General features: G+C 36.1%; 5 protein-coding genes and 1 long non-coding RNA gene across 8 annotated transcripts; 3 read left to right on the forward strand and 3 right to left on the reverse strand.

The window, feature by feature from the left end:
- Positions 1 to 518: 518 nt before the first annotated feature.
- Positions 519 to 1,931, reverse strand: LOC128683712 (uncharacterized protein). The gene is made up of 3 exons (XM_053769614.2): positions 1,789 to 1,931; positions 1,138 to 1,376; positions 519 to 739 (listed from the first exon to the last, which is right to left on the reverse strand). The coding sequence occupies exons 2-3, from the start codon at positions 1,334 to 1,336 to the stop codon at positions 519 to 521; spliced, it is 420 nt and encodes a 139-aa protein (XP_053625589.1). The 5' UTR covers positions 1,337 to 1,376; positions 1,789 to 1,931.
- A 13-nt stretch (positions 1,932 to 1,944) lies between these two features.
- On the reverse strand, positions 1,945 to 2,982 carry LOC128683713 (uncharacterized). Its single transcript, XR_008406317.2, has 3 exons — positions 2,405 to 2,982; positions 2,072 to 2,190; positions 1,945 to 1,976 (listed from the first exon to the last, which is right to left on the reverse strand). It is a non-coding gene; the product is annotated as an uncharacterized LOC128683713 (long non-coding RNA).
- A 395-nt stretch (positions 2,983 to 3,377) lies between these two features.
- Positions 3,378 to 6,386, reverse strand: Pop5 (POP5 ribonuclease P/MRP subunit). Its single transcript, XM_053769330.2, has 2 exons — positions 6,150 to 6,386; positions 3,378 to 5,849 (listed from the first exon to the last, which is right to left on the reverse strand). The coding sequence occupies exons 1-2, from the start codon at positions 6,167 to 6,169 to the stop codon at positions 5,399 to 5,401; spliced, it is 471 nt and encodes a 156-aa protein (XP_053625305.1). The 5' UTR covers positions 6,170 to 6,386; the 3' UTR covers positions 3,378 to 5,398.
- Positions 3,620 to 5,296, forward strand: LOC128683571 (caspase-8-like). Its single transcript, XM_053769329.1, has one exon. The coding sequence runs from the start codon at positions 3,620 to 3,622 to the stop codon at positions 5,222 to 5,224; it is 1,605 nt and encodes a 534-aa protein (XP_053625304.1). The 3' UTR covers positions 5,225 to 5,296.
- An 88-nt stretch (positions 6,387 to 6,474) lies between the features above and the next one.
- Positions 6,475 to 9,658, forward strand: LOC128683570 (uncharacterized protein). 3 transcript variants are annotated; one of them, XM_053769326.2, is made up of 5 exons: positions 6,475 to 6,618; positions 7,103 to 7,311; positions 7,384 to 8,249; positions 8,546 to 8,768; positions 9,098 to 9,658. In XM_053769326.2, exons 1-5 carry the CDS (start codon positions 6,603 to 6,605, stop codon positions 9,452 to 9,454), a joined length of 1,671 nt encoding a protein of 556 aa, XP_053625301.1. In that variant the 5' UTR covers positions 6,475 to 6,602; the 3' UTR covers positions 9,455 to 9,658. The 3 variants fall into 3 exon arrangements, with proteins under 3 accessions (XP_053625301.1, XP_053625302.1, XP_053625303.1); XM_053769327.1 differs by lacking the exon at positions 6,475 to 6,618 and adding an exon at positions 6,666 to 6,958; XM_053769328.1 differs by lacking the exon at positions 6,475 to 6,618 and adding an exon at positions 6,666 to 6,914.
- A 229-nt stretch (positions 9,659 to 9,887) lies between these two features.
- Positions 9,888 to 23,292, forward strand: Bre1. Its single transcript, XM_053769677.1, has 17 exons — positions 9,888 to 10,079; positions 10,249 to 10,407; positions 11,049 to 11,235; positions 11,562 to 11,747; positions 12,170 to 12,390; positions 12,824 to 13,096; positions 13,458 to 13,631; positions 13,737 to 13,994; positions 14,358 to 14,450; positions 15,608 to 15,723; positions 17,004 to 17,157; positions 17,688 to 17,843; positions 18,270 to 18,461; positions 18,977 to 19,169; positions 19,595 to 19,689; positions 20,032 to 20,163; positions 20,509 to 23,292. The coding sequence occupies exons 2-17, from the start codon at positions 10,255 to 10,257 to the stop codon at positions 20,659 to 20,661; spliced, it is 2,736 nt and encodes a 911-aa protein (XP_053625652.1). The 5' UTR covers positions 9,888 to 10,079; positions 10,249 to 10,254; the 3' UTR covers positions 20,662 to 23,292.
- Positions 23,293 to 23,342: the final 50 nt, after the last annotated feature.

The following is a 23,342-nucleotide window of genomic DNA, read 5'->3' on the forward strand; positions in this document are numbered from 1 at the left end:
TAATATAATTGAAAAATCACGATTTAATTTAGCAGAATTGAAACAAAGGCCAGCGGCAGAAATCAATCTTCGGTAACTTCTATCTGATGTCGGCGCCACAATTTTGCTGTACATTGACAGTTATTTCTTGCAGTAATAAAAGCTCACATGTATTGACTGTACTAAGGGACAATAACGTCATCAGTTAGAGCACAGGATCTTAGAAGTCCCCGTGTTTCACCCAGGTGGAGAACTTTGGTGAAGCATGGGTCCGGACTCATGCAGACATGTATGCCTCAGTTCGCCGATATTGTGGAGGAGCCATGAGGGAAAATTTTAAGAACGTCTTGTGTTGTAACATAGTAATGTAAGTACAAGAAACGAAATGAAAAATTTAGTAAAAATTTACTTTTCAATATAATTCTAATATACACCTACAACTACAATAATATAACAATAAAATACAAGAACAGCTTGTGATTTAACTAGAATTATTAGAATCTTTCGAGAATAGTATCATAAATTCCATCATGTCATAGCTAGGTAAGACCCTCGCGCTTCTTCCACTCGCTTTTCAGTTGAGCCATCTTCTTCTTTTTAGACTCATTCCTTTTAAACTTCTTCTCTTGCAACCTTTTCCTCTGTGCCGCCACACTTTCTACACCATTCAATGCCTCATCTAATTTATCTACCAACATTTCTCTAGCCAACTTTCTATTCTCATCTTGACATCTACTTATGTGGCATTTTATAACTGTACCTGTAATTCAATATTACCTATATAACATTTACATATCTGTCGATCCAAAGAAGAGGCCTTTGCCCAGTGGAATACAAAATAAACTTTCAAAAAGAAAAAATTAACAATGATATGAAATAGAAAGCATGTCTTGCCATCAAAATTAACCATCGTATTTTTTTACCATGAGGGCGCCACTAGTAGCCTTTATTATCAATTAATACATGCAATAAAATGTTGTCAATACCAACCATTAATAAACTGGCGGCTAATAAATAAAATCCAAACTTTACAAATCCATTAACTTTCTTACTAGTTTCTTACTAAATAACAACAAAAAATGTGTACCAAGTTAGTAATATAGACACGAAAAACATATCTTTCTTAAAATAATGTTTTTAAAATAATTGTATACCTACCTGTAGGCACATGTGTAAGAACTACACAATTAGCATTTTTGTTCACAGCTGAGCCACCTGGACCACTTCCTCTGACAAATGTTTCAGTCAACTCATGTTCGTGTATCTTTGGAACCTTTGAATAGTCTATGGTGTGTTTATAAGCAACTGGTGTACGAAACAGCACAGAAAGGCTACGAATATGGAGCACATTCAGCATCTTACACAACACTGCCACGCCTCAGTAACGCTTCACCTTTCTGAAATGTTACAATGTATCTTTTAGTACAATATTAATACAAAGAAATGAGAGGCATATTACGCAGCTGTGGGCCAGAAGGCTACCTACCCTATTTCTGTTACTTAAATAAAGGTGAAAAACTTGACATTCCTTTATTGATACATACAAAATACAAATTATTGTTGGGTAAATACTAATAATTTACACATCTTTTTTTATTTTTTTATTTAAATACTTATCTAAACAAAAGCAACCTATATAATAACAGAACACAATCTGTATAATAACTCTGAGCTAACATTTGGTTTTCTCAAAAAAAATTACAACTTTACTATTGAAAAATTATATCCTTGACTTGACATCTATAAACCAACGTAGGAAATTTAGCTAACTGGTTGATAACCAGCAAGTTAGTCATAATTGTAACAAACCTGATAAGCAAAGGTGATTTCCTCACTATTAAGAAGATTCTTATTCTTCTTAAACTCTGCTGCTACTTTTCTTCTAAAAAATGTAGGATCAGTAAGAGTAAGTGATTTTGAATAGTGCATCAGATGCTTGTACAGTCTCAGAACCTCTATCCGCGTTGGCATGATAGGGATATACAGAATCAGTTGATCTGAAAATGCAAATAAGATGAAGAAAAGACACATAATGTTTCAACAATTTTACATAACATGCCAGGTGTGATATGTTTACAGTTAAGTTTTTTACCTTATGTGTATTATATTATAAACTAGCTTTTGCCCGCGACTTTGTCCGTGTGATTTTCCCACGGGAACATTTATTTTTCCAGGATGAAAGATTCTCTATGTCCTTCTTCGTACTTCAAGCTACATGTATGCAAAATTTAAAAAGATTGGTTGAGTAGATAAAACGCGAAGAGGTAACAATTATAATATTATTTAGGAAGTTAAAAAAATTGAACTAAAACAAGTTTTTCATTATACACATGCATTTAGGTTGTCCTCATCAATATTATATAGGTACTGAAAATAGTTCTATATACTAAGTGCAATAAAAAGGAATGGAAATTATCGTCTTTACATTATCCACGAGAGCGAGATCACTGTTTCAATCAACACACCATGGAAATGTGGAATTATTATTTCTTAGTTTGCATTGCATCGGAGTTCGGAACGGAAAAGAAGTTGGGAATTTCCGAATTTCGCATTTCGTGTTCTCCTGTAATGACATTGACTTTGACATCAATCTGTGTTGAAAACATGGCGGATTAGTGTTGTACAACTGGTTTCACCACATCTATCCACAAAACTATCACAACATTTAGTTTTAATGTTCAAATATCGTTTGTTCAGAATGTGATACAAACAAAACTTGTTGCTCTGACACCCATCGGTTTCCCTGTGGTATGGGGGTCAAGCTCCTTACAGTACACTGTTACAGAAATAATACAAACTAAAAAACGATTATTATTAATAAATATATTAAATAAATATATTAGGACAAATGACACAGTTTGAGCTAGCCCCAAAGTAAGTTCGAGACTTGTGTTATGGGATACTAACTCAACAATACTATATTTTATAACATATATAGATAAACATCCAAGACCCGGGCTAATCAGAAAAAAATCATTTTCCATCATGACCCGACCGGGGATCGAACCCGGGACCTCTCGGTTCAGAGGCAAGCACTTTACCACTGTGCCACCGAGGTCGCCAAATAAATAAATAAATATTAATTATTATTATATTTCATATCTCCACAGATAACTATTACTACCATACAATTATATTGACTTACCCTGGTATTTATAAAAAGTAGTAAAAGTTAAAATATTTCGAGATATTCAAGATAAATATGTATATAAATAAAAAAAATGTAGGCTTGCAATTTTCAAGCTAGGTAAGTTCGGTAAGTTGCAGTGATGATTTTTAGTGACGACAGTGACGTTTGACGTTGACACTTCTTTGACATCATAGGTACTACGAACGGGAAGAAACTTTGTGAAGAAAGATATCGAAACCCTCGAGCAGATTTTTGTTTTTGTTTGGGGGAAATCCCAGGTCAAAAAAATATTGACAACCACACATCATAATATTCATAATTTCAGTAAAACCAAGGGGTGGGCCCTTGGTTCAAGGACTATTTTAATACGACTTCAGATTCCGAATTTCCTCTCTTGTGGTCTGAGATTGTGTGAAAATTTTATGTTTAGTGTTGAATTTTTCTACACTATTTTAAGAGTGTTAAAAGTTTGAAACTGATGATTAGATAGATAAGTGATATCGTCGAAAAATGTTGTGTTCCGATGCCCAAGCCAACTCGAGCGACAACACGTTTGGAAACATGAATACAATTAACATTTATGCAATTACGGAAATCCAAAAAGAAATAGATCCCTGTGATATGATATCTATGGTGTTTCTTCTTTACGATGTCCCTGACACGGCTTTGCAGCGTCTTGTAATATATGAAAGAGTTTACAAAGATAGCATAGGAGGAAGTACATCAGATTTACTACATCAATGGGCCTTACATGCCCAAAACAGAACTACTTGGAAGCATGAATTTCTAGAGGCACTGGTCACTTGTCAACTCAATAAAATAATAAGAAAATTGGGTTTCAATGTTACAGATATCAAAAGAAACTTTGAGATAGATAGTGGTAATACTTATCTTAATCCCATGAAGAAGTTATTGTACAAATTATGTGAAAACATAGAGTTGCAAAATCTTTCCAAATTGAAAAATACTTTGTTGACATATAATATTAACACTACAGATTACGAAAATTGTGAATTGATATTTTTAGACCTAATGTGCAGGAAATTTATTAGCTTTCAACAGAACCACTATGGCAACAGAGTTACATCTTATGAATATGATGTAGAGAAACTAGCAGATATAATTGAAAACTTTGATGGCCTCGAGAAATTTTCTGAAGAGCTTAGAGCTCTCAACTTCGCTGGTAAAATTCAACCTCAGCATCAAGTTGCACCTGTTGCATCCACATCTAACACCAAACAAGATAATAAAGAAAGCAATAAGAATGATCAAGTTCATGAAGAAGATTTAAATGAATCTTTTGATTTAATAAAAAAATTAATGGAAGATGTTCATATTGATAGTTTAAAATCTGACAAAAGAGTAGAGAACAGCACTGTATATGATATTAAAAATCCTAATAAAGTAGGCATCTGTTACATCATAAATCAGGAGCATTTTTATCCTTCAAAAATCAGCATTGAAAATAAGTCAGACAGCAAACAGTTGCAATCTCGCATAGGCTCTACAAAAGATAAGGAAAGTTTAAAGGAAACAATGTCTGCACTAAACTTTGAAGTCATAACTGATGATAATCTAGACCACAAGACTATGATTAATAAGATTGAAAACATATTAAAATATCGAGTTCAACGTGACCACAGTATCTTTATTCTGTGTATATTGTCTCATGGAACAAAAGGCCATATTTATGCAGCTGATTCTGTAAGAGTGAAAGTGGAAACAATTGAAAATTTATTAGATTGTGATGGAGCAAAGCATTTACAAGGCATGCCCAAGGTGGTTATTTTTCAAGCCTGCCAAGTCAATGAGGAAGAGCAGACACATGAACTGATAGCTGATGCTCCTAAATACTACATAAAAAAGTCAGATATTCTAATTTATTCAGCTACTGCACCTGGCTATGAGGCATATAGATTAGAAAAATATGGTTCAATTTTCATACAAATATTGTGCAAGGTAATAGAGGAAAATGCTGATACAGCTCATTTAGAAGATATATTTACTAAAGTTACATATTTCGTCCATAAAATTTGCACTAAGTTACGTCGAGATCAGTTGCCTAAAAAAGAAACTACTTTGTTAAAAAAATTGCATTTGAAAAAGATTATTTAGATAAGAAATTTAACTACAGTAATATGTACTGAGAATAATATAATAAAACTTTGTGTATGAATTTGTAATAAACAGTCATTTTAGTTTAGTCCTTCAGCATAATAGCTAGTGTTGGTTGGATCATGATAAGGAGCATACTAGATGTTTGTGTATAAGTATAAACACAATATTAGTTTATGAAATGTTTTCTATATTTATAGCTACATCTGTCTTTGTAAAGTCCATCACAGCTGCTTCTAACATCTTTTGCTCTTCCTCGGTTTTCAGTTTTGACCACATTTTGTCTAAATAAGCCCTTTGATGTTTTTGAATAAATTTAAAACTGTGTTTCAGTGTTGCGCTTACATGGAGTGTTTTTAGCCTTATATCTAATTTTCCAATTTTAGTAATAAATGGTAAAGCACTGGTCACAAAGTGGTGTGGTCCATGTCTTACTCTTATAATAGCTATTCTTGTATTCTCATTGCAATATTTTGTTAAAAATCCTGTCCTCACAGCAGCACTTCCGAAATCACCATGTAATTGTTGAATTTTGTTTAATACTGTGTCATGGAATATCTTAGATTTTAAAGACAGTGGTTTCAATTCAGGTATGTCTGATGCCATTATTTCTACGGTAATGTATCTGAAACACAATCATTTTATCAGTAATAAAATTATACTGCATAATTTCAATGGACAACATTTAGGCTAGATTACGTTGTCTAGGTTATAGGTGTATACCTATATCCTAAGATCTTATACTTAAATAGGCAAATGTGAACCCAAACCCTGGGTTGGGATGTGGACTAACTCAAATCTAAAATGCAGTAGCATTCCAGATAACTGATAAATAAAATTTGCCGTTATTCATTTATTTAATAAGTGTGCGTTATCTGTGAACACGAAAATTGTAAACATTATCAAATTCCCATTAAGTACCTACCTGTTCTTAAACCGCACCATTTCGGTGTGATGATGACTTTAATATCTTCGACTCGACTCGTCGTAAAACGTACCAAGTAGTAATGGGTTGTGGTCTAAGTAAATAAAAACATAACCTAAACAATCAATGTCATCAAAATTACACAATAAGTAGGTAGGTACGTACCACATATTCTGATATACTATGGTACGTACCTATGCTATACCTAGGTACCTAGTACTATTTTCTTTTTTGATATCTCATTGTCATGCATAATTGTCTTGACAATGACATCATATTCATACAGTAGTAGACATATCACATCTATGATATGTCTACTAGGTACTGTATGAACAGTCGATAGTAAAATTTCACTGGCTGTAAGAGCTTATATCCTTTTATTATTTCATAAGGATAAACCAAACCAAAAAAGTCAATGTCACACAAATGTTGAATTGTCTCAAAGGCTGAATAATGAAAAAGAAAAGCGGTAAATACAAATAAAAGTTTTTAAGATAATTCATTTATTTTTGTAAAAATGCAGTATAAGTAGCCCAGTATCCTTATTAAATTCCCAAATCAATCTAACCTCTACAATAAAACAATGTTAGTTAATTAAATCTGAACCACTGAGAGGTGTCTACTGCAAAGTAACGCTAATTATTTCTCTGAGCGAGTTCAAAGGATAGCGAGGTTATCTCTAGATTGTTTATCGCTATTATTGCGCTATTATTACGTATGCGCTATATTGTATGTAGATATTGTGCCTCGTATCTTTATGACCAAGTATGTCTAATTTCTCAAATATTACTTTGCTCTTAGAGAAAAAGGTTCGTATAGAAGTCGTGATTTTTTTTTATTGGATTATAAAATATTTGACCTTGTATCAATTAATATTTGGAGTAAACATTCACTTTTTCGTTCTTTAATGTTTTGGTCGTTCGTAGATTGATTATGGTTTTGTTAATATCCAGATCAGCTGAAGTCTACTAATACAATGTCCAATAAAATATATTTTATTGGTGTTGATGTGGGATCAGGCAGCGTGCGCGCTGCCCTTGTCGATGACAAAGGTCACGTTGTCACCACCTCTGTCAAGGAACTTAAAACTTGGAAACCCAAACTGGATTATTATGAACAATCTTCGAATAATGTCTGGGAGTGCTGCATTTTTGTTATCAAGGTATAAACTTTGTATTACTAAATAACCAGTATTTATTATTAACATGCTATAACTAACTTTTATTTGTTGTAGAATGTCATAAGCAATATCAACCCAGCACATATAAAAGGTATTGGTTTTGATGCAACTTGTTCATTAGTGGCATTGGACAAAAACGGCAACCCAATTGCTGTTAGTAATTCCAATAATAACGAACAAAACATCATAATGTGGATGGACCACAGGGCACAAGCAGAGGCAGACTTTATTAATAAAACTGATCATGAAATACTAAAATATGTCGGAGGGAAAGTCAGTTTGGAAATGGAAATTCCAAAGTTATTGTGGTTGAAGAAACACCTTGCTAGCAAATGGGCAGAATTTGGATTATTCTTTGATCTCCCAGATTTTTTAACTTGGAAAGCAACTGGATCCTTGAGCCGTTCCCTTTGTTCTCTTGTTTGCAAGTGGAACTATGAATGCTCAGTTGATGGCAAAAGAGGGTGGAACATGAGTTATCTTCAGGAGATAGGCTTGGAAGATTTAGCTGAAGATAATTTTAAGAAAATTGGGAATGATGTTTTAATGCCTGGAGAGAAATGTGGAGGGCTGACGGAAGAAGTAGCAAACATCCTCGGTCTTAGGGCAAACACACCTGTAGCAGCCTCAATAATTGACGCCCATGCTGGAGGCTTGGGAATGATAGGCACTGCTGGTGAAGGTATAAGCAATGAAATGTCCAGCCGTTTGGCCCTGATTTGTGGAACATCAACTTGCCATATGGCTGTAAATAAATCACCAGTATTGGTGCAAGGTGTTTGGGGCCCATATTTCAGTGCTATGGTCCCTAACATGTGGTTAAATGAGGCTGGGCAAAGTGCTTCAGGAATGCTGTTGGACCATATCATATCTAGTCATCCTGCTGGTATAGAACTTTTGAAAAAACTTAGCACTGGAGAGTAAGTTTTTATCCACAAATGTATTTCCTTCAGTACCACATGTGCAGCTGCAATCTATGACTACAATAAAGGTCGTATACTTAGATGTCAAAAAGCGTCACGTGAAGGGGCGTATTTCATATTCATTTCCAAAAACGGGTGGTGCCCTTTCCTCATTCATACGCCTCAGCCCCGAGTATCGTAACCGAACTTTTGTTAAAGAAATGTCAATGAGGCAACTCCTTAATTTTTTCTTCATGATTTCCTGTAGTGTTGTCCTTATATCAAACCTTAGAAATGTTTTTTTTTTGTTTTAGTGTACGCAATCATCTCAGAAACCTCTTGATAAAAATGGCCACTTATCAAGGTCTCCCAGATGTTAGCTTATTAACTAGAGACCTACACATCTGGCCTGATTTTCACGGCAACAGGTCACCATTAGCAGATCCTACAATGAGGGGCATGGTGACTGGTCTATCCGTGGACAAAAGTGAAGAAAACTTAGCTTTATTGTATTTGGCAACACTGCAAGGTCTTTCAGTAAGTTATTTATTTTTAAAATATATATAATTAACCACATGTAAAGTTACCATGTATGTATATTTTATGATGCGGTAATAAGGGCGAGGTTCCAATTAATTTAGGTATGTATATGTCCTGTTGACTGTACCTAAGTTTGTAATGTCCAGAAGAAAAGACTAGATTACTAGTCTTTTTGACATACGGGGTAGACAGAGCCAAAGAGCCAAGACTTGCGAAACTCGAAGCCCAAGTTTAGCTTATTTTTTTTTGTAGTTAGCTGTATTTGTTTTTTTTTTCCTTTTATATAGAAAACTATGGTGACCATGTAAATTATTTTTATTTTTCAGTATGGAACGAGACACATAATAGATGCCTTAGTACTGGCTGGCTATGAACCATTCAAATCCCTGTTAATTTGTGGTGGTATAACAAAGGACCCTCTGTTTGTTCAAATCCAAGCAGACGCTGTTGGATTGCCAATACTAAAGCCGCAAGAAAAAGAGTCAGTGCTAGTGGGCTCAGCTATTCTAGGAGCCAATGCTTCACAATATTTCAATAATATTGAAGATGCAATACAGAAAATGGGTGGAAAAGCCGATGTTATCACACCTAACATAGATGTGAAAACATTTCATGATAAAAAATATAGAGTCTTTTTGAGAATGTTCCAGGATCAATTAAAATATAAGACTCTAATGAATTAAGATTATTTTTTTACAAATTAAATTATGTTAAAACATTAGGTATGTATATTCACCTAAAAGGGACCACTTTATGCATTTATTTTATTTTGTATAATATATATATTTTTAATTGATGTTGATATAAATTTAACACATTTGTGATTCACATTGAATATCAAATGTTACATATTTATTTTTGACATTAAATATTCTCTTATTATAAAAGATTTTGCTCTTTATTTTATACTAACCCATAATCCATTCCTATTGAACGTGTAAAAAATTGAATTTGTAAAAAAAAAATCAAGGATTTTATTAAATGTATTGATTATTTATATTTATGGCAACACAAGTTTTGACAATTTATGCTATGCAAACATACCAATCACACAAAAAGCAAGAGGCCATGAAAAATATTATTAATAATACCAACCGTACGAAAATTAAAAAAAAAAACAAACTTAAGTTGGTACTTTGCGGGTGTAGTTAGGTGGCTGTTGAAGTTAGCATTTTATTAGAAATTTGTTCTATTTAATGTTTTTATCAAAATGATTTCAATTTTGGGTACTCAATCAATATTAATTGTATCTTATACTAAAGTAAATTAGCGATAGAAGGTATTAAAATTGTCAATATTGACAAGCAGGTATGTATAAAGCTACTAAATCGAGGCATACTTCTAATTCCCGCACTATCTCTGTTTCCTAGTTACTTTCTCATTTTCCAGGATTATATAAATCAATAGCTAGTAAAACTTTTCACGATGAAAGTAATGGTGTTTTGTTTGGATGTGTAGATTTGGATGAATATTTCAGATCAAGATGTCGAAGAGATCCGCAGAAGAAAGTGGCAATGGCAGCGGTCAACCGCCAATCAAGAAAGTCCACTTCGAACCTCACCTCATCGGCCCCGTGTCGACTCTTGAGGAAATGGACATAAAAGTCCTTCAATTCCAGAATAAGAAGTTAGCCCAGGTGATTTTAAGATATTGTAGCTTCTACGCGAGGGCCTTCGAGGTAGCATCTGGCAATATGTATGATTGTATTTTATTGTATTGATCAGCTGTTGTATGTTTAGTACATACAATACGGTATGTAGGTATCTAATGATAACAGTTATAATTTACTTGTGAAATTTTATACTTAGTGAATTTTTTGTTTATTCACTTCTATAGAAACAAAAAAACTTGTACCTGAAACTTGAAATCATAATTTATGTTGATTTGCCAAGAAGTTCCAATTTGAAGTCTTATCTGATTGTTTATAGGGATACAACAAGTACATTATGTGGCAAATTATAGCTATAGACCTTTATTTATTATGCAGACTAGACATAGATGTGAAATAACCTCAAATTTGGTGAACAACTCACTGAACATTGAGGAGTATGTTTAGTTTTAGATATAATATTTAAATTTTATACAGGTGTGCCAACAGTAAGGTTATCTTCAACTATTTGTCATAATCTTGTTCTGGTTAAACATCATTTTCAAGTTTTATTGAAACTTGGTCGCATTATTGGCTTTAAACTCTGAAAAAAATCATAATAGAGATCCACACAACACAAATTGTCTCAAATATTCAAATATTACCTTCTCAATGGTATAATTTTGCAGAGGATAGAACAACGTCACCGGTGTGAAGCAGAACTACGAGCTAGAATAGAACAGTTAGAAAAGAGACAGACACAGGATGATGCAGTGCTCTGTGTAGTAAACCGTTACTGGAACTTGCTTAATGAAGACATCAGAGTGTTGTTGCAGAGGTTCGATGCCGAGACAGCTGATGAATCAGAAAACAAAAGTATGTGTTGTTCCTGTAATTTTTTTTTGTGTTTTTCCAAAGCAGTTTTATTTAAATTCAACTTGTCACTATTTCAGATCTCTTTCAGATGAGGTTAGGTTAGGTCTGAAGTGGTACTTTGTTTACTCATGAATCTTATAGTATTACAATTGGTACTTATTAATAAGAACTTATTGATGATAGTTGTGCCTTGCCAAAGTCAAGCTAGGGTTCACATAAAAAAAAATCTCTTACACCAAGTACCTATCACTATTTTTCTAAATATTTGAATTGGTATTCTGAATATAATGGTTCAATCAACAATTCAATCAAATTATTGCCCTCAGATGAAAACGAGGCAACTACATCGTTCTTGATGCAGTTGTCAACATGGGACAAGGAGGAGTTGGACGCGCAGCTGGCAAACAGAGTGCAAGTGAGCAAGAGAGCTGTGGCCAAAGTTTTACAAGCGTTTGACAGGCTACAGCAGAGAAATGACAAGATTTGGAAAGCTATTAAAGGAGAAGGCGAAGGTATTTATGTCCACTGTGTACATCTACATCACTTGCGACACATTTAATTACCTGTTGGTACGGTAAACTTTTTGTAGAGGAAAACATTCTCTCAAATCTAACAGTGTTACGAAACAGTATTAGATTTGAGATTTATGTACTGAATAAACTGAATATATGAAGTCAAAATTACTTAGGAAAAGTTCTCATGAAGAACTGATGCCTGAATAAACAATTGACGTTAATTTCATTTACGCTGCGCCCACATTTACTATGAAGACTGTCGCGATCGATAGTACACTTTCGTTTTCATAGTAATAGAAAGAGATAGCAAAAATTCATCATAGCACAAAGCTACACATGCAACATACTAACAAAATTTTAGAACTAGCCTTAAAAATCGGCAACTGTTATATAGTATTGATACAGTATTTTGATATCAGAGGGCGGTCCAGCCCCTCCCCTGGAAGAGACAGTGCGGGCGGCCAACGGCGAGGTGACGGCGGAGAACAGACGCCTGCAAGCGCTGTGCACGACGCTGCACGACGCGCACCACGCCATGACGCTGCGTGTGGCGCGTCTGCAGGACGCCGTCAACAGCCGCGACACCGAGAACGCGGAGCTCAAGAACCAGATTGATGATCTGCAGTACGAGCTCATGAAGGTAGCCATGTTGTGTTTACATTTTGTATGGTGACAGTTATTACCATGTACCTAATATATATTTAGTATCCATCATGATATATGTGAATTGTGAACAATCAGACGGAAGATTGATTTCGATCCATTAGTTATTGTCTATTTCCCTCATCCTTGCATGTCCCTGCTTGCATTCGGGGTTGTGTAGTCACAAAGCGTGGAGGAGTCGGGTTTTTACGCTGACTGTTAAACTTAAACTTTTGAAGATTCGGCTGAGATTTTCAACTAGTTGCGGTTGCCTGTCTGACGTCAATCCTGTTTCAGAATATTTTATTTCCTATCAGCTGCGAAAGAGTGAGAGTGTAGAGTGGTCCTCCACTCGCCACATTTCCAGTGAAAGTACCTCCAAAGTACAATTATTTGAAATGTTGTTTTGAAAATAATATTTACATTCTCAGGTCCGTTCGCGTAACGACAAACTAGAAAACCACCTAGCGGAAGCGATCGAGAAGCTCAAGAGCTACCATCAATCGGGGGCCACAGCGGCGAGCGGGCCCAGCTCGTCGGCAGCTCCGGCGGCGCACTCGGCCGCCGCCGCCGCCCGGCTGGAGGACGCGGCGGCCGAGCTGGAGGAGCTGCGGGAGCTGGCCAACAACCGCTTGGCTGAGCTCGACCGTCTGCATCGGGAACACAGGGACACCTTGAAGGAGGTCGAGAAGCTCAAAATGGATGTGAGTTTTTTTTTCTATTTTATTTAGGTCTATTCAGTTTGAATGGGTTGCAGGAACAAACTTATACGGTCGGTGTGGCCATCGCTGCTGTTAATAAACAGATTGTCACCAAGGTAAGCGTGAGAAGTGAAAAGGTTCTTATTTTATAGTCTATTTCTTATAAATCTGGTTTACATTTCTTATTATCTTAATAAATAAAGACCGGGCTTCTCTCTCCCGTCTGAGCGTTTTCCTGATTTCTTCCACTGCTTTCATATGTTTCCGTCTCCTCTTCGCATGCTTAATATGACTGATTACATTGAAAATAATAAATTATTGATAGATTTATTTATTTGAATCAAGTCCAAGGATTGTCACACAGATCCGGCAACTGCCCGAGTCGATAATCGTGGAGACGACGGAGTACAAATGCCTACAGAGCCAGTTCTCGGTGCTGTACAACGAGTCCATGCAGATGAAGACGGCGCTGGACGAGACGCGGCTGCAGCTGCAGAACGCCAAGAACCTGCATCTGAGGCAGATCGAGATGATGGAGGTCTGTGTACTTTTACTATTTATTCATCAACTGTTTAGTTTCACTAATCTGCTTTTAGTTAAATAATATTGATTGCTTTAAAAAACCACAAATTTTCATTTACAGAGCGAAGAATTATCCAGACAAAAGGCGCTAAGAGCGGAAATGATCCAATTAGAAGACGTGTTAGGTCAACTTAGGAAAGAATATGAAATGTTGCGTATAGAATTTGAGCAGAACCTAGCAGCGAATGAGCAAACGGGGCCCATCAACAGGGAAATGAGGCACTTGATTACGTCCTTACAGAACCATAATCAACAGTTGAAAGGGGAAGTGCACAGGTACAAGAGGAAATATAAGGATTCAAGTCAGGAGTTGAATAAGGTACAGTCGCTTTTTTGACATAGCCAACAAAGTCAAAGTTCTAGTTGTTCACCCGCGACTTCGTCAGCGTAGAATAGTTTACATTTTACTGAAAACATAATTATATTTTTTGTGATTAATATGTTTACCCTAGCCAAATTAGTGATTTCTAAGACCGATATTACCAATTAAGTCGTCTTTGGTCGTGATTGATTTTCATACAAACTTTCACCCCCTATTATATTCATTTGGGGGTTGAATTTTGAACGGTTCAATCGAAATTTCATCAAAATCTGTTTTGCCATGAAAGCGGAACAGACAGACAGAGTTTCACATTTATAATATTAGTATATGTAGATGAATTATATTAGCTGTACTTTGCAGGTCCGCAAGGAGTTGGAGGAGGCGAGTGCGCGCGGCGGCGAAGTGGCCGACGAGAAGCCGCTCACTGTGAAGAAGGAGGAGCCCGACCCCGAGGTAACCACACTACAACAGAGGGCGAATTGCGGGTTTGCATTTCACTTCTCACTATCCAATCGATTCGAAGTGAGACTCAGCGAACCAATCACATTGAAGTGCGGTTGTCGTTGCGTCATAATGGCGCACTGTGATTCGTTAGCTCTCACTGCGAATCGACTCGATGGTAAGATGTAATCAAAGTCGCACTACGCACACAGTACACTGAACCCCATGTCAAGTTACAGTGACGTGAAAAAGTGCCTGTGAAGGTCTGATTTCTGAATAAATTATTTGAATTTGTTTTGTCAACGTACAGCCCACAAATCTTATGGATATTCGACGTACATCGATGCACTTTATCGTCAAAACCTAAGGGAAACAACAGAGTGGCAGGACAATGTAGCAATATGGCCTGACTCTTACCGGGTATAACTTTATGCTACGGTCTCTCTCTCTTTCTCATCTGAGCATTGCTGCCTTTAGGCGACCTCAATAAAATCTGATTTCAGGCAATAACACTTGATAAGAAAGATCTGAGCGTTATCCGGTTTCCTCCTCAGCCGCAAAGCGTATGGAGCCGCAAGGCCGTTTTCCTGCTTTTTCTTAACAATTTCGCAATCTCCTGCATAAGGTGCAGTAGTCCATTGAAGATGCAATAATTTTGCAATATTTGAAATAATTTTTGTTTGACACACTGTCACTTACACATATTGTTTCAGAGATTAGTATGTTCAAACAAAAGTATTAATTTTGAGCTGAAAGAGTAGGTCGTTGTATCTGATTATGTTAATTTACTCTGCTCCCATTGTAAAGTCAATTTAAATAAATATTTTAATTTACCTTCATTCCAACTGGGACACGGATACTGAACATACCAACTTTGACACATAGAATGTTTATATGTATTTTTGTAGTGAAAACTTCTTTAGTGCCGTTGTGCACTTTTTGTGATGGGTGAAAAATGTTAAACTTGCGTCAGGACCTGGTGACCTGATCGAAAATTGGGAAGACGTCAAAAATGCACAACGTTAATTTTCAAGTATTCTCTTCTGCCGGCACTCCCAGAATGAAACGGTTTTGGTGTTGTCTTAAGTTTAATTTTCAAACAAAATGGAGTTGACGTGACGTCAAAGTGTCGATAGTAAAGCAGTGTGTGTGTGTGTGTGTGTTGGCAGGGGTCGGAGGGCAGCAGCGGCGGCGCGGGCGCCGCGGACTCCAAGCCCGCTGTGAAGGATCAGCGCAAGCTGCTCGACCACGAGCTGCTCGTCAAGGACCTCAAGCTGCAGCTTAAGTGAGACCGCCTTTGTTTCTCTCTCTCTCTCTCTAAGCGTATTCCCGGTTTCTTCCTCAGCCGTTGTTGTAAAATGTTATTATCAGATCATGTTTATGCAGCAGTGTCCAAAGCTTATAAGAATCTAGGCTTTGTTTTGCGTACCAGTCGTCCTTTTTCTGATATTGAGTGCATTAAAGTGTTATATTTCTCTTATGTACGAAGTATCCTGGAGTATTGTTCTGTTGTGTGGAGTCCTAGTTATTGGTGTTATATTCAAGAAATAGAAAAGATTCAAAGGAAGTTCGTCAATGCTTTAAATGATCGCACCAGATCCACAGTACAACAGTCTATGAGGGTTCCTGCAAACATCATGGCTTAATGGCCTTATCAGACAGGCGTGAGCTTCTTCAAATGCTATTCATGCATGATGTTTGCAACAATAACATTGACTCACAAGAATTGGTAACTTTATTCTTACAATTTAGAACACCCGTAAAACGCACAAGAAAAACCAATCTTTTCTATGTTCCTATCTCCCACTGTAGTTACACAAGTCATTAAACTATTTTACGCACTTTAGATAATTATAATAATATGATGACAGATGATGATCTGTTGACATTTTCTTTCATTCCAAAGCGGCATTTAAAAAACTTATTTCTTCCATCCTATGTAACAGATAATTTCATTGGTCTAATTGATTAGTATACCCATTACACACATAACGTGATGCGTCGCTGTTTGAAATAAAATGAAATGATATTTATTAAATAAACAAACTTTGCTACATTGCTTATACAATTGGTCCCACACTAGGCAACATGCATGTTTGTCTATTGTTTTCTTTTCTTTCTGTTCTAAGCTGTTTATAACTTTTTAATTTACAAAACAAGAATCTGTAGTTGGCATTAAGTTTAACCCTGTAAGATAAAATGTAATTTTTGTTCAAGTGCTGTTGATTCTATGATAAATACATTAAAAAAAATTCATTATTCTCATTAGGCAGGTTTCGTATAAAGCAATAATGTATCAAAAAATGAAAATACTATTCTGAACTCGCGCGTTTAAAGCCCTCTCGTCTCAGGCTACGTCTCGGGCCTTAACGTATACCGTCATTGGAGTGTTTATATTTGCATGCTATATAGACGCAGAACATGTATTCAAACTATGTGTATTGGTGTATGTGACACCTTTGTATTACCATGTTTTAAGGCAAATAAATAATTTTAATTTGATTACTTTCATTTCTCGTATTCAATGTATGGTATCCAAACTGTTAACCATCGTGGTGTATGCAGGAAGGCGGTGAACGAGCAGAAAGAGCTGAAGCTTCTGCTAGACATGTATAAAGGCGTGAGTAAGGAACAGCGGGACAAGGTGCAGCTGATGGCTGCGGAGAGGAAGGCCAGGCAGGAGCTGGAGGACCACCGGCAGAAGGCCAAGATACAACAGGTAATATTGTAATTAATTAAAGTTTGCTGTCCTTTTAGAAGTTTTTATACAATATCATTCCTTTATGTACATTTGTGTGTAAATTTGCAAAGGAAATTATTATATTTATTTTATACACACTAATATGTGTATGTAGTTTTTTTTTGTGACATGTGACATTATCTTACCTGTTTACACAAATAAATATTGATTGATTGCCATAGTTCCCAATACCTGATGTCGTTTTACGATTTTATTTATGAAATTCGTTTCAAATCCATTAAATCATTTTAGTTTAGTTTCCCATAACATAAATGTGCACTCAATGAGGAAACTTATCAACGGTTTACATCATGCCCGTTCGTTGCATGATTGTTTTTTGTCGTCCATCATGATTTCGCTGACGAAAATAAAATTTGTGTCACATATTATTTTACATGCATGAAAACTCATTTTAGCATTTTTCCAATGTGTTCCCAGCCATAAAACATATGGAGTCCAGGGTCCGCTCATAGAATGAAAAGTGAATTACAGATAGACATTGTTTGCAGGAGAGCAAACGCGAGCGACGCCTGGCGGACGAGGACGCGCTGCGCAAGATCAAGCAGCTGGAGGAGCAGAAGTACGAGCTGCAGAAGCAGCTGGCGTGCGCGCGGCCCAGCGCTGACCCGCTGCACGCCTTCTCCAGGCCCTTCGCCGGCTCACAGGTATCTCATTATAACACATCTAATCAATATATATATATGTATAAGTTCGAGACTTGTCGTATGCGTTACTAACTCAACGATTCTATATTTTATAACGTATACAATATATAGATAAACATTAAAGACTCAGGTCGATCTGAAAAAGTTAATTTTACAGATTGACCTTGGTCAATAATTCTCGGTACCTTATGGTTATACGGCTACATCGCGAAGATGCTCACTTAGACAAGATCAGGACTCGCCTACTCATATGTTACTGAGCAATATGATAAACGCATACTATTTTAAACAGCTCATATTCATTTCTATTTATACTATCGTTTGTTTGATCTATTTACATTATTTGATCCTGGTGAATTTTGATGGCTATTCCGTAAAAATACGTACATAATTTAAATCGACATTTATTGTATGATTCCTTTGTAGGAAGAAGAAGCCCTGTTAAATGAGATGGAAGTAACTGGTCAGGCGTTCGAGGACATGCAGGAACAGAACTCGCGGCTGATCCAGCAGCTGCGGGAGAAGGATGATGCCAACTTCAAGCTCATGTCCGAGCGGATCAAGGCCAACTCCCTCCACAAGCTGCTCCGAGAGGAGAAGCAGTTGCTGCAGGAACAGGTATACTGGAGTGAGAGGGACAGGAATAGCGGTGAGAGAAGGACTATGCCAATTTCAAATTCATCTCCGAGTGGATCAAGGTTAACTCAATCCACACTTTCCACATTCTTTCATGAAATAAATATTACCGCATTTATTCCAAACGGCTGGTTGTATTTCCATATACAACAAATACATCGTTACAATCGTCTCGGCCACCCATCGTATTTATTCATAGGTGAAGTTATATTTGACAATGGTGAGCGTTGTTGTCGTTATTGTTTGAAGATATGTTTAAATTTTAGATTTTTTCAATCTAAAAGATTTTTAATATTGATATGATAATAATTTACGTAATAACTTAAGACAGAAGGTCTCTTAAGTAGGGACTAAATAAATTTATCGACTTGGTATTACAAGGATCTCACAACTTTTTACGGTAGAAAAATGGAGCTGCGAGACTGGGGTTTTTTACAGCATTTTTTGATGGCGTTTATATTATTTGAAATGAAATCCTCGTTTACGTTCCGTTTGAGGTGGTGACCCGCGACCAGCAGATCGAGTCGATGGGCGCGGTGGCGCGGCGACTGGAGGAGAAGGAGCGGCTGCTGCAGAGCACGCTGTCGGCGGTGGAGAAGGAGCTGGTGCTGCGACAGCAAGCCATGGAGATGCACAAGCGCAAGGCCATCGAGTCTGCGCAGTCCGCCGCCGATCTCAAGCTGCATCTCGGTATGACGCTGCTTTCATTGCAGCATTCTCTCTCATCTCAGCCTTTTCCCGGTTTCTTCCGCAGCCTTTGAGCGTCGGAGCCCAGGATCCGTTTTTCTACTTTTTCGTCTCCACTTCGCAAGGTCGTCGGCAACCGTGTTATTGCAGCATTGGCTATGACTAAACCACAGTGAAACATATAGTACCACCCTTTTTGTCATTGTCTGTTTGGTCCTAAAGTTTGACTGGCAGAGACTGCCTCATAGCATTAAATGCATCTATACTATGTCAACATGCGCAATAAAGTTTAAATAAAAGGTATATACTTATATTTGTGACAGAAAAGGAGGCTTTTGTCCAGCAGTGAGATCTGAAAGCTTGCTTCTATATAATTTTTGTAAATTGTATAGAAATATATATTATCGAAATATTTACTAACATTATAGAAAAATACCACGCACAAATGAAGGAGGCGCAGCAGGTGGTGGCCGAGAAGACCAGCGCGCTGGAGGCAGAGGCCTACAAGACAAAGCGGTTACATGTAAGCTATTGCTATCCTTACATTTTAATGTATATATTTTTTTAAATTACATATTGATTTTCTAAAATTGTGTAAAACTTCTCGTTTAATTAGGAAAATAGCAGAACGGAATTAAAAAGCAGTTCCAAAGAGGCTTATTGCACGCTTTACACCGATTACGCCAAAAATGTTATATCATATAGTTATTTAGGTGTGCCAGCGATCATATTCATGATGTAATATTTTCTATGTATTATTTTATTAGAAAATTAAAGATAAATAATATTTGTTTTGTCTCAAAACAACTCACAAAGACAAAAGATCAAATTAAAAAAATGTGTAAATAATATATGTAATTCGCAGGAGGAGCTAGCTATGTTGCGACGGAAAGCAGAGCGCATGAAGAAGATGGAGCAAGCGGGGAGCAGCATGGACGAGGTGCTGCTGGAGGAGATCAAGGAGTATAAGGAGACCCTCACCTGTCCCTCGTGCAAGGTAACTCTCATATACATCTTATAATGGAGATAGCCATAGTCCGTATTATTGCTCCGAATGCCACTGAGAACGATTTGAGGATGAGAATGAGATTTTCTAGACTTTTTTATGAACGTATCATAAACTAGAGGCCCGACTCGGCTTTGGTCGAGTAAAAACCACAAAAAGTTGCCATTCATCAAAATCAGTCCAGTAATTTTTGAGTTTATTAATTGCAAACAAAAATACATATCTTTATAATATTAATGTAGTATGTAATTAATCTACTGCTGAATCGTCAACTATCATCTATTGTGTCTCTCGAAAGATTTGCGGCATAACGCGAATGTCTCTATTTGTGTCCAGGTGAAGCGCAAGGACGCGGTGCTGACGAAGTGTTTCCACGTGTTCTGCTGGGACTGCCTGCGCACGCGCTACGAGACGCGACAGCGGAAGTGCCCCAAGTGCAACGCGGCCTTCGGCGCCAACGACTACCACCGCCTCTACCTGTCCACCTAGGCTGCGCCGCGCGAGCGAGAGACTCAGGAATAAAGGTGATCGTTTTTTGACTCTGAATCGGCGAAGTCGAAACGAGTTATTGAAGAAAAAACCCTAAATATATATCTATTGTCGAAGCGTAAATACTGGTAAAATACAGTAGAATTTCACCACGCGTCCATTCTATAAGGGTATAATGCTCTCTCGGAATGATTTTCACATAATAATTGAATACAGAATTTATTACCGGAACGGTAAAATTTAATGTGCAGATGACGATATCCGTCGTTTCTGATATGATGCAACTACTCTAGTTGAATATTTAATGGTTACATCTTGGTGTTATCGGTGTAGATTACAGATCTTGGTGTAAATTTCATTAATCCCCTGTGCAATCGATACTTCAACGTGATTAAAATCAAGTAAAAAATCAATTAAGAGGTTATTAGTATTGTATATATTAATTTAATTTGTAGTTAGAAAAAGAAAGTTTTTTGTATGCAATATGTGTTAGGAACATTATCTGAAACAAAATATTGACTTGAAATGACGTGGCTATCACGCATGCAGCAGTATTGAGTGAGTGAATGATTGGTTGTGAATCTGATAGTGTGAGGTACGGAAATAAATTATTTGACTCGTGCATTGCATGTATTGTGTCAAATGCAAGAATGTATGAATTCGGTTTTAAATGACAAGTTTGTTATTGAATAATATGGAACTAATGATGTACACTAATAATATTTAAAGTCTCAATCAAAGTCATATCTATAGATTGTCTTAACACAAAATTGACTTGTAGAAAAACTCTTCCTATATATAGAATGTGGGATTACATATGTGTTACGATATTTGCCTCCACTGACACTATATTAAATTAGCACTGATCTGAATATCGTTTACAAAATTGAATTCGAATATGTAACGAATTTCTATTTACTTCGTTTAAACACATGAGACACCCTAACGCATGATTGTGTCATACAAGTATTGAAGGATAAGTTTACATCCAATGTGATGGAGACCACAGTCTGTCTACAAGGAGTTCTACTACATATCGAACTACATATTTTTCTCATTGCAATATCAAATAGAATGGTCAAGATTGGTTGATAAACTCCAGTGTTGCCTCCCAGTGTTGCCAGACAAAAGAAAACAGTACCCTCATTTTTTTCTACTCTTTATAAACAGACTGTACTTAAGCTATAAATGTTGTAAATCCAAGACTGCTAGAAGAATATCTGTGTTTGACGCAGACGGTGTCAACAAATGAGACTCATTCATTCCTTTATTGCTTCTGTTCATGGAATTAGTAAAGTACTTACTAAATCCATGCTTCTCTTCACATGAATTACAATTCGTTCAAAGCGGAAATTGATATGCATTTTGCAACATTGTATATGAGTTTTATTAATGTATATTTAAGTATATCATGAAATCGAACAAGTGGATATAGTTGATAATGTCTATATTTAAGAATTATTTTGTATAACTAAAAGGACACGCTCGCGAGTATGGATTGAACGTGAAGAGCCGTCGTTTCCATACTTGGGTAGAAAATAAATTCAGAGCCCACTGACTGATATATTTATGTTTTAGGTTTAACATTTTCATTGGGCTTAGCTCTGATAGTGAATATGAAATGGAACTAGAATAGTTTCTAATGATGTATTGTAAACAATATCAAAATCGTACTGTGACTTATATTTGTATGTCAGGTTTTGTTTTGTGATCTTTGTGTAAAAGTAAGACTTGAAATTAAATAGGGTCATACTTTTGACCAAATATCAAAGAAAAAACGGCTTCTATTAATTTCATCTATCTAGTAAGAAAAATCACTAAATGAATTATCCAAACATATTTTAACATTATCTGGTTTTGACAAAACCAGCATTCGAAAACATCTATTCATTTTTGATATATGTTTAGCCATCGGAATATCACAGTATTTGATTGTAAAGGTTTATAATTAAGTTCGATAATACTTTAGTAAGATTGCTTTATACTTTCGTTTAAAAGTTATCGGCCTTCGATTGCTCCATCCAGTTGTCAAGATTTTTCCCTTTATGTAATACAATAAAGCCTTTGACCCGTGGTTTGGCCAACAGAAATTAAAAATCCTATGCTTTATGTTTTGGTTTGTTTCATAAATAACGAACTATTTATAGTTACGATAACTATTTATAGAGTAACACAAAAAATATTTATTGACTGATGTTTGATTAAAACTCATTTTTGAATAGTTTTCGTAACCATGTGTAAAATAATTTATGAAAGTGTAAACCTACCTACACTAGATGAATTTGTGGTCAGCCATTTCTTTAATCCCACTAATACGATAAAAAAAGTTTGGATGTGAAGATGTTGTTGTTCGATATCTTGCATGTTATTCGATATACAAGTAGAATATAATCTGGAATAACACATGATTTCCGGATTCTCGGAGCGAAGCCGGGGGCACAGCTAGTGACTCGATAAATAAATCACAAAAATTCTATAGATGTTTAGAATAATTTAGATGGAATTTGGTGTTCCTTTTGATAAAACATGTCATAAATTTGACATATTTAACATTCAGTGCAAGGGATTGTAACATTGAATATTGTAATATTAATTTAAATGGAGTATGTCGAATAAATGTCTCAAAACTTATTTTTGTTGTTTGGATTTGATAAGTGTTGTCATTGTGTGATTTTTAGATT

Source organism: Plodia interpunctella, chromosome 3 (genome assembly GCF_027563975.2).
Source record: "Plodia interpunctella isolate USDA-ARS_2022_Savannah chromosome 3, ilPloInte3.2, whole genome shotgun sequence".
In the NCBI taxonomy this organism is placed as follows: Eukaryota; Metazoa; Arthropoda; class Insecta; order Lepidoptera; family Pyralidae; genus Plodia; species Plodia interpunctella.

Excerpts from the sequence above, each read along its gene's own strand:
- Bre1 (XM_053769677.1), top strand. The coding sequence starts at position 10,255 with ATGTCGAAGAGATCCGCAGAAGAAAGTGGCAATGGCAGCGGTCAACCG. Across the intron at positions 14,451-15,607 it reads AGGAGGAGCCCGACCCCGAG|GGGTCGGAGGGCAGCAGCGG; the intron begins GTAACCACACTA and ends GTGTGTTGGCAG. Across the intron at positions 20,164-20,508 it reads TCACCTGTCCCTCGTGCAAG|GTGAAGCGCAAGGACGCGGT; the intron begins GTAACTCTCATA and ends ATTTGTGTCCAG.
- Pop5 (XM_053769330.2), bottom strand. The coding sequence starts at position 6,169 with ATGGTGCGGTTTAAGAACAG. Across the intron at positions 5,850-6,149 it reads ATGGTGCGGTTTAAGAACAG|ATACATTACCGTAGAAATAA; the intron begins GTAGGTACTTAA and ends ATTGTGTTTCAG.
- LOC128683712 (XM_053769614.2), bottom strand. The coding sequence starts at position 1,336 with ATGCTGAATGTGCTCCATATTCGTAGCCTTTCTGTGCTGTTTCGTACA. Across the intron at positions 740-1,137 it reads TCTTACACATGTGCCTACAG|GTACAGTTATAAAATGCCAC; the intron begins GTAGGTATACAA and ends ATTGAATTACAG.
- LOC128683570 (XM_053769326.2), top strand. Across the intron at positions 7,312-7,383 it reads GCTGCATTTTTGTTATCAAG|AATGTCATAAGCAATATCAA; the intron begins GTATAAACTTTG and ends TATTTGTTGTAG. Across the intron at positions 8,769-9,097 it reads CAACACTGCAAGGTCTTTCA|TATGGAACGAGACACATAAT; the intron begins GTAAGTTATTTA and ends TTTATTTTTCAG.
- LOC128683571 (XM_053769329.1), top strand. The coding sequence starts at position 3,620 with ATGTTGTGTTCCGATGCCCAAGCCAACTCGAGCGACAACACGTTTGGA.